Source organism: Silurus meridionalis, chromosome 8 (genome assembly GCF_014805685.1).
Source record: "Silurus meridionalis isolate SWU-2019-XX chromosome 8, ASM1480568v1, whole genome shotgun sequence".
Taxonomy (NCBI): Eukaryota; Metazoa; Chordata; class Actinopteri; order Siluriformes; family Siluridae; genus Silurus; species Silurus meridionalis.
The window spans coordinates 24,689,939-24,700,754 of NC_060891.1; the positions used below are offsets into that span (position 1 = coordinate 24,689,939).

Sequence of the window (10,816 nt, forward strand, 5' to 3'; positions counted from 1 at the left end):
ACCAAGTTCGAGAACTGAATCATTCAGCGTTTTGTTATAATAAATATCCAGTAGAGCAACATTTCATCTATTATTTATCCACCACACAACATTCAGTGGCTAATTTTGGGTAAATGTTTGGGTTCTTTTCCAAACAAAAGAAACAAAGGTTAAGTCTGAAGAGATAAGCTGTGGAAGCTTTAGGACGAACTGTAGCTTCGGCACACACAGGCAAGGAGTTTTTCCTGAATGACATGCTGCGGAAGTGAAGCATGGTGGTGGTAGCAGCATTATGCTGAAAGAATCACTTTTGACTTTATATTTTCCTCCAGAAGACTAATCTCTTCTAGACCTCATCACTGACCCGGTCATGGCAGACTCATTGAACAAAACAGACACTCGGGTAATGAGCTGAACAGGGAGTAAGAACTGTGCAGAACACACAGAGGAAACCTGTAAATACAAACATTTCAATTGTCTTTTATTTAAATCATACAGAAAAACAAACAATGTGCATGTGCGTGTCAAGTTACAAATAGACAAAGAGTCAGCGATAAAGAAAAACAGTAGGAGAAATACAGGCAGAACCGCGTAAAAAAAAAGGCTTTCTTTCTCGTCGTTATAAAATGATGATGAGTTTGGTTTTTTCGTTGCAGCCTCGTACGACTTCTCGATGCGTTTTACAGTTACAACAAATATGGAGTTGCCTTCCAGGACTTTCTCCTAATTATACATAAATCACAAATAAAACTTTGTCGCGCATTTAATCAAATAAATGTATCTTTTGGTCAGGAAGTTCCAGGGTTATTATTTTTATTATAGTTTCCAAAGATATTTCAGGCAGAAACAGGTATAAAAGTGACTGCTGAACTTTAATGCGATATGAAAAATATAAACCCATAGGTCACGATCGTTCAAATTGATCGGTACGGCAAATCCGCACAGTCCTGCTTCACGAACTGCAAGATTCCAAAGCCAGAACTCCAGCTGGAAAGTCTGGTAGCCGTACAATCTAACTCATCTATAAATATGGGCGTTTACCGTTCATATCTCTATCCTGATGTGTAAACATTACTTCAGAGGAAACTGCAAGCAGGTACAATGCTCTATTTTGGTTCAGCAGAGGAAAACACGGTCAGACAGTGCATCCACTCAACACTGCACTCAGATTTCGGAATAAGAGGAATCCAGTGTCTTGATTCGAGGAAAAAAAAAAAAAAAAAAAAAAAAAAAAAATTAGATAAATGTGAGCAGGGTGTGCTTGCAACACCTAGCCAGCAGGTGTAACTAAAATAGATAAGACCTTGGACATGCCCCGGTGGTTACAGAACAGTGAGAGCGGCCGATATGGAGTCATGGGACGGGAATAAAGATAAGCACATGGGTCTCTGATAAACAAACCCATAGAGCAAATAATAAACAAATGGAATTGCCCAATCTTTTCTCATTCCATATCCTGGTCCATTCGGGAAAATACTGAAATAAGAAAGCTAGTTTCTCATTGAAAGGCACGAGTGTTTTTTGGTGTCGCACAGCTTCCATTGGAAGAGCTGAACGGAATCACGTGGATGCAGCATGATGCACTTTGGCTAGACAGACAATGTGTTGCATCGATTACATTCAAAAACCTAAAAAAAAAAAACAAAAAAAAAACTGTGCAAACGAATAAATAACCTGTGATAAATACAATAGCTCCATTTAAAATCAGTAATTAGACATAACCAAGAAAAATCACTTTCCTCACCCACAATACTTACACACCGACTGAAAACGCAGCGAACCCGTTTCATTCTTCTTCATGTGCTTTTTTTTTTTTTTTTTATAAACAAAAAACAGTATTTGGGGACAAATCAAACATCAGTGACACGCAATGAACCTTGGAAACAAACAAACAAAACAAAAAAAGTGTGAGAATCAGCACCACCGCAATGATAAGCAAACAGTTTCACAATATATTAATCAAGTGGTGCTGATTATCACGGGTCCTATAGCTTTACCTTCATGATTCAAGCTTTGGGAGGAACCAAAAAAAAAAAAAAACAAGAACAAGAAAAGAAAAAAAGCAGCACTTGCTGTTCTAGATCACACAGCCAGAAGATAGAACAAAACACGCTCGATTATGGTGTTTACTGTGCCAAAGTTCAACCCAGCTGAACTTTCCCACGATTCTCACGGTCTTTAGCATAAACTCCACCGGGATATAAATCGCTGTGACGGATCAGTGTGTAAAAACCTGTAACACTATTGAAAAGTTCTCCATCAGCTTTGATCATAAACAGGCTTAGATCGGCTCTCACACATGATCAATAATAATAATAATAATAATAACAATAATCATCATAGCTGCCAAATACAGACTAGTTGAAGTTGTTGAAAGGCCACATGTGAAGATTTAATGACAATTTAAACTGGGCTCGCTAAGCCACGCCCATATTTTTATCATGTCCTGTGGATTTCTTGGGTGAACCAGCATCAGGCTTTTATAGGCGCACGGGTTGTTCCGATATTTCTCCTCGATGCCGAAAGTACGGAATCCCTTGTGCTTCTCTGGGAAAGTCCCAGCTTCCGAAGGCACATCCCCGTGTAGACGTCGTCAATGGGGTACAACGGCACCCTGTTCATGATCCCGTGAAGCCTCTGGGCCACTTTTCCGGAGTAAAGGTACCCACCACCACCGGCGTATGGTGGGTAACCCCCTACGTAAATGCTCTCCGGGATGTAGTACTTAACCTTCTTGTCCCGGTGAGGTCCGGCATTCGTTATTACATCCCCGACAAACAGGTCACGGGCCTTGGCAGGGGACAGACCCTTGAGAAGTCTAGGATAAGAAAAGTGTTGACAAAGACATCGTCGTCACCCTTGAATATGAAGCTCGCATTCGGACAGCGAGTGCTGAACCACTCAAGGAAAAGGACCTCTTTGATGGTCAAGTTAAAAAAGGAGTCCCTGTAGTCCCACTGGAGGATGTCTCCATACATGGAGCTCTCGTACGCTAACATTGGCGATAAGTCCGGAAATGGTCTTCCGCGGTGGTGTTGCCGAGGAGAAATATAGTCAGGATGGTCTTGTTTGCCAAGCGACCGCCTCGCCCCCAAGACTCTCGTATCGCCTGGCGTCGGTCAAAATGTGACGCCAATGATTTGATGGCTAGAAGCAGAAATGGCTCCTCTTTGCAAAGTTGAGGCTGGTCCACAACCATGCGATACGTCCTGCACCGCATATACAACAAAAAGTGTTTAAAACGATCCGGGAGCAAGCTGAAATTCTTCACTTGTGTCATGACTTGGAGGTCCGGCTTGCAGAGGTCTTCAGTGACCGTGTCGTTCAGCCAATCCGGAAGAACTCCGAGTGTGGCGTTTGGATCTTTCAGGATCGGATTGTTCAAATGGTCCAGTTTTTGCTGCTGCCGGTTCCAGAAAGCGTTGTTGGGGGCCAGTTTGGCCCAAAACGGTTTGGTGGGGATTCGAACTTTCTGATCATTTTTATGCTGGTTGGTGCTTCTCGAAATTTCCACTATGATGAAGATGAACGCGGTCATTATAGTCATCACAATGAGCTTTAGCTTTCTCCGAGGTCCGTGCATTGTGCCAGCGTTCACCACCTGTGCAAAGGAGATGCAGAGAGACATGTTAGATGACAAATCAACACAAAGATAAATCGTTAAACACTGAGGAAGACACCCGGGGAAAATCATGCATTTAAATAGCGTCAAAAATATTTTCATAAATTTGAGTATTTCAATAAACAAAGCTTGGCCAAGGGTTGCTCCACATGAAGCTTGGGTTGAAGCTGAACACCCTGAAACTCTCTCTCTCTCTCTCTCTCTCTCTCTCTCTCGCACACATGCTCACTCTTATGACCTAAGGCAACCTTGTCTTAGCAACCAGACAAGTTGGTCTACAGCATGGTTGCATTTATGATCTCAATCTCCATGTTGTGTGTGCAGGCTCCTTCTTCCTCACACACAACTAAACCAACCCTATTTTCTTTTTCAACCCTTTCATTTTTTTCTCGATTGTGCTCATTTTCACGGTCCCTACATCTCAGTCTTATGACACCTTGTGCTGTTCCACTTGATCTAAATCAACATATTTTATAACCATCATGTGCTCTGTATTTCTAATCCCTCATGACATGAGAAGTACTTTCGAGACCCACACCAAATCCCATTTGACCACAAACAGACTAGAACAGCTGAACACGATTAGGGGAAAAACAGCAAATAAATTGTCTCTGTAAATCTACTGTATACATCACTAATATAACAATAATAATAACTTTTTAAATGACTTCTCTTGTTTTAATACATGTGAATAACATGAACAAAGCTTATATACTATACACATACATACAACATACATAAACTAAATGAGGGGCTGAATTTACTCTTCTAAAACTGTGACAGCCATTGTTTCTGTAACTATTTACCAAATAAAGCCTAGTTCAAAGAGCCAGGAAAAAGGTGTGGACCACGTAAAGTCCTTCCTCGTTAAAAATAAAACTATTTAGCTCTGTCCCTGCATCTTCGGAAAGTAAAATACGTTTAAAGGTCCTGGGATACCTGACTTTTCCAGCCATATGTGGAAAACTGTAAACACACATTTCAAAGCACACAATTGTATTAAATGTCTCCTGATGTGGTAGCATGAGATTTTCCCTTCACTTGAAAAAGGAGGCCCAAAACTGTTCCAGCATAGATAGATAGATAGATAGATAGATAGATAGATAGATAGATAGATAGATAGATAGATAGATAGATAGATAGATAGATAGATAGATAGATAGATAGATAGATAGATAGATAGATAGATAGATAGATAGATAGATAGATAGATAGATATTGCATGCTATTTGGAAAATTATTCATGAGAAAATATTATGAAAACTTCGAAAATAATGGATTCTGAATATATTGAATGAACCGTGAAAATATTAAATGAAAACATTGGATATATTGAATGAAAACCGACGTTATCAAGGCGCAGTCGCCATCTTGTACTTTCGGCAGAATAAGAAAAAAATATATATACTTATGACTTGTTTTTCTCGCAATTCTGACTTTGCACGCAATCACCAATGTGTTAACCAGCTCTTTTTTTCTCAAAATTGCAGCTACCAAGTTCGCTGACTCACTTATTCTGCCTAAAGTACAGGATGGCGGCTGCGCCTTGATAACATCGGTTTTCATTCGATATGTTTAGAATCCATTCAATATATTAAAAAATGCATTCAATATTCTCTCGTTTTATTCAATATATTTATTTAATATATATACGGAATCCATTTAAAATATTTTCAATTCAAATCTCTTGTAGATAATTTCCTTAATGGCATGCCATAATATATTATACATGTATATACACACACATATGCTTAATTCTTTTTTTTATATATATTCTATTTACATGTTGGACAGTTGTAAAAAGCATTTAACTACATGTTGTACTCTGTATGAATGTGCACGTGAAATAAAATTTTAATTTGACCAATAAAAAAAGAACAATAAAATAAACTCTCCTGAATAAACCTGATTAGTGGTTAAGGCATTGGACTCTGGAATGGAAGGTCACGAGTTAAAATCCCAGCAGCACCAAGCTGTAACTGCTGTGCCCTTGAGCAAGGCCCTTAACTCTCAACTGCTCAGCTCTCGATAAGGGCGTCTGCCAAATGCCAAACTGACTGATCTACACCTCACAGTACATTATGGTCAACATCATACGTGATTTCTTGGACCTTAACAATTTGCATGACAGGAAAGTTTACACTAAAAAACCATTTGCATGAAATGTTTTTGTTGGTGTGATACTTCATTTAAATACTTCCTGCATGAATTGCTGAGATAAGGTAACAGGACGTCGTCTAAAGTTAAGGTAAACCTGCTTTCCAAGAATCCCTTTTCTAGAAAGTGGTGGCTCTTCGAGTTCTGCAGTCTGCCGAGAATCTTTGGCACTACCACTTGCTGCTGCTGGGTTTTTCATTTGAAAATGAGTCTGTGGCAATTCAACAGCTGCTTTGCATGTTTCCCAAATTATATTAAAAATAATGCTACAACCAAGTTGCTGGTGGGAACTCGGAATCGAGACGTTTTGTTGCTCTGTTTTCGGACGATGCTGCGAGCAGACGTTTTGATATTGAAGTATTGACTAGACTGAATTGGGGAATTCAAGTGGTTATTAGCTTGAGTTGAAGGCAGCATTGCGTTTTTGTAATTATAATTCTAACAAAACAATACACTTTGCTTACTTTATGTACAGATAAACAAAATGTCCTTTTTTCTTCTTAGCCAAAATGTCGAACAACCTGGTGAACCCTGCCCAAAGCAGCTATTCACAATAGGAAACAGTGTCTGCACACACTCGCTGTTGATCATCTCTGGTCTAAATGCGAAGCTAATTTATTCTTTATTACAAACCCGGTGATTCAACCACACCCCACAATTTCACCACGAAAAGCCATCTGGATTACGGTTTCGCATAACTGCTGGTTAAATTGTTATTTTGAGGTATGCATTTTACAAATCACATCCTGTGGGGGACGCTCCTACTAATCTCTTTCAAGCAACACCCCAAAAAAAATGATGAGGGTTTTACATTTCATTTTGTTCGGATTTGTTAGGAAGTGTTACCTGATGTCAAAGAAGATGGCAGGCAGCTAATGCTACAGGTTTATACGGCAAAGGCGTTCACCTCGATCTTTACCCCATCATGATACTTTGATAGATGAAAACTGGAGCGAGGAAGTAATCTGTAGGGGGAGAGGAAAAAAAACAACAACCATGCATTAACACTCATCTCGTTTAGGGACTTGGAGGCGGAACCGCAGCCAGAATAATCAGGGCGGGTAAGGCATCCAGTTCGGTTTACACACAAACTAAAAGGTGTATTCGTGCAAACTAATCGAGGAAGCGCAGGAGTAATTATTCACACACGGCGTCAGGAAACGTAGATGAAAAAAAAAAAAAGAAGTCCCTTTTTGTTCGCCGCCTCGCTTGCAATCACTCGGAGCAGCAACACTGTTTGCTTGTGGACGTGGAAACAGCTGGTGGAACATGCTCAGTCAATTACACTCAAACATAATCAGCTCCTTTCTCCGTCTCATCCAATTTTTTCTCCCTAAATAAACCATCTGCCTCATTTGCCACACTCTTTCATTATGACTGTTCTTTATTTCTCTGTCCGAGTCGCATTGAAAGTCAAAAACAATCTGCTAGTTCCAAAATCTACACTCTATTCAATAGTTTGTTTTCTTTTACAAAATGCTGTAAAAAAAAAAAAAAACACAAAAAAAAAAAACAGGCTCTGTGTATTTCCACATCTGAATATGATTTCAACCTCGAACTAATATCAAGCATGTTGTTGACATAGAAATCACTTTGGCACAGGTTTATACAGCTTAAAGTGGCGTATTTGTACTCAATCCACCACCAAACGTTGGTGTGTGTCTGAGGGAACAGAGGAAACTCAGAGCAGGGCTATGCAATCTGGATAATATAAAATAGAGGAAAGAGGAAAGTAAACCTCGACTTATTACGGCGCTCCGAAAACTCCAGACGCTTAATGTGGAACGCAGGCATCAGTTTTCCAAACCCAGCGGTTTGGGCAAGAACTGAATTTACACAAATGTTCCACTTGTCTCAAAGTGCCAGAGTTATATAATCTCATATAGACCTGCTTTCATGGGATTTTTTTCTGAAATAATACATATGAGGGAAAAGAAGAAAAAAAAAATAAATAAATGCACACAAGTGCTCTTAAACAGTTTTAAATTTTAATTTGCACTTACTTAGCTAATTAACGAACCTGTTTAGAAGTCAACTGATTCATCGGTTTTGCAGAGGAACTATTAGCAAAAATCTATACTGATAACTACACTTCAAGGCTCTTCTCTGTTCTGGCACCGAGGTGGTGGAATGAACTTCCAAAAGATGTCTGTACAGCAGAGTCCCTGATTATCTTCAAGTGACGACTGAAGACCTACCTCTTCCTGAAATACCTAAATTAGCACTTTCCAAGTTTGTAGAATTCGAGTTATATTTATATTGAGTTTGTAATCTTGCGTACCAGTGTAGATTTATTCATTACTAGAGATTTAAAACACTTTTGTACGTCGCTCTGGATAAGGGCATCTGCTAAATGCCGCAAATGTAAATGTAAATGATAAGTTTTTCCGGGTTGCACAGCAGGTTATACAGCACGAGAGGGGCCTCTAGAGGCAGATCACTGATGCCACGTGCTGTTTATAGAATAGCCTTTATTTGTCACATATACATTACAGCACAGTGAAATTTGTTCTTCGCATATCCCAGCTTGCTTAGAAGCTGGGGTCAGAGCGCAGGGTCGGCCATGATACGGCGCCCCTGGAGCATAGAGGGTTAAGGGCCTTGCCCAAGAGTGGAAGCTTGGCGATACCGGGGCTTGAACCCCCGACCTTCCGAACGGTAACCCAGCGCCTTAACCGCTGGAGCTACCACTCCATTCCCCATCCCCATCATTTGAAGCGTCTTTCATTTGTTCTAGGTGTAACGGTTTTTATGCATTTATTTTTATTTATTTATTGTGGTGTTACTTTTTGTTTTAGTTTGACTGCATGTCCTTTATTTTCCTTTATATTAATCAATATAATGAATATATTCATATTAATTTCATTTAGCACATTTTAGCAACAAACTTCAGTAATACATGGAGTGTTTTAATTTTTTTTTTAATCCAGCATTCATTAAAAAAAACAACAAAGAAAAAACGATTGGTTATCGGCAATTCCTATCCAAACTAGCTATTTGTAAAATACACTTGTATCTGCCGACCTCTAAAACTTTTTATATACAAATCTAATGTGTTCACGTGGCATCCGCTGACATCACTGGTAGTCGGTAACATCCACTTGAGTTAGATTAGCTAATGTATATGTAATGTAAGCCATTTTCAGCAACATATTATATTGGGTTAAGAATTTCGAAGACGATTTTCGAACGTCAACCTTCCATTCTTTATGTTTATTATGATCAATACATTTGTTTACATTTGGTTAATTGGCTTTTGGAAATGCAGTTGATGACCAAAACTTATATCTGACTTTTTTAGTCATGTTGCTGTTCTTCAAACTGTCACCACAAAGTTAAAGGCATACAACTGTATGGGACGTTTTTGGATAAGGAAGCACATTTTCCCTTCGTTTTAAGTAGGAGACCCAAACCTGTTCCAGCATGAGAATACACCTGTGCACAAAGCCAGCTCCATGAAGATATGCTTTACATAAGATGGAGTGGAAGATCTCCTGCTATAAAGCTCTCAACCCTAACACCTTTGGGATGAATGTGAACACTGGCTACATTTCAGGCCTCCTCTCCTACATCAGTACCTGACTTTACTAACACTCCTATAGCTGAATGAGCAATAATCTCCAAAATCTACTGGAGCAGTGAAAGTTATTATAACGGTAATTAGGGATTAAATGTGAAATGGATGTTCAAAATATAGCACATCGCAATCTTATGCTCAGGTATCCACAAACGTTCGCTAAAATCGACATGTGACACTTAAAGGAAAATACTACTCGAAGCCTTCATCTATCGGTCCTTCGTGCAACCAAAAAGTTTACTCCAACAGTTTCTCTAAGCAGAAGCTCTATGAGATGCTAACGAACACACAATGAGCCCAGCTACCTACCATGTGAAGAGCATGATCCTCAAACCCTCGAGTCACACCGCAAACTGTAAAAACACCCTGTTCGCAACTCTGACGACTGCAGCGCCTGAAGCTTCAGCTAAATATTTAGGCTGTGGAAAACTTTTATTCGGTGCCAATCGTCTCACACACACACACGGAATGGCAAGTTCAACTGCATATCCTGACTACTTACAGCATGAGTGTGTGAAAGACAAAGAGAAAGACAAAGACACAGACAGAGAGAGAGAGAGAGAGAGAGAGGGGGTGTTAAGGAAGTGAGATAATTCAGTGCAAGAGAGAAATCGAGAGAACAGATAACAAGCATTTCCACGTACTTTATCCAAAAAATATATGTAAATATGTCAATTCTAACCTATGCACCAAGGCAAACATTTTTCTCAATCTGACGCTTGAATTAGGTTCACATTTACATTGTGTAATTAAGTTATTAAGTTATTAAGTAAAGCTCTGAAGCTTACTTTCTGTGCTTTCTAAATTGTAAGTAAATAGAAAGTGCAAATACACTAAATAGAAAAAAGGTTTGTGGACACAAGACCGTAAAAGTGGCACTTTTTAAACTTCCCATTCCACATTTAATCCCCATTTGCTATTAGAATAACCTCCACTCTTCTGGTAAGATGTTCGGGGAGATTTGTGCTAGTTCAGACACGAGGGTGTTAGTAAAGCGAGGTAGTGATGTAGGTGAGGTGAGGAAGTCTGGGGTGCAGTCAGCGTTCACATTCATCTCAAAAGAGAGTCAGTAGGGTTTTGGAGCTCTATAGTAGACCACTCGAGATCTTCCACTCTATACAACGTAAAGCAGTGGTCCCCAACCCTGGGGGTCAATTGGTACCGGGCCGCACAGAAAGAATACATAACTTACATTATTTCTGTTTTATTTATTATCTGATTCTAAACGATGTTTTATTTTGGAAAATTGCCGGATTCTCTCCGCCACATCTGTCTATGACTCATTCTTGATGCATGTCAAGATGCCTCGGTCACATGTCTTACCTCCATCCGCTACCTTCTTAAAAGGGGCTGCTCCGGCCGCTAACACATTATAGATTTTATCAATACCCGAAACTGCCTTGCTTTATTAATAAATAGTCTCTGAAACACATCTTCCAAATCTTTTTAAAGAGTCACAATGTGCACAGGGCAGCGCAACA

General features: G+C 39.5%; 1 protein-coding gene across 1 annotated transcript; it reads right to left on the reverse strand.

Annotated features, from left to right (window-relative positions):
* Positions 1-439: 439 nt before the first annotated feature.
* Positions 440-4,225, reverse strand: b3gnt2b (UDP-GlcNAc:betaGal beta-1,3-N-acetylglucosaminyltransferase 2b). Its single transcript, XM_046856135.1, is given in 4 exon segments — positions 440-2,532; positions 2,535-2,792; positions 2,795-2,995; positions 2,998-4,225. Coding segments are annotated over 4 exon segments (1,326 nt in total). The 5' UTR covers positions 3,704-4,225; the 3' UTR covers positions 440-2,371.
* Between the last annotated feature and the right edge of the window lie 6,591 nt (positions 4,226-10,816).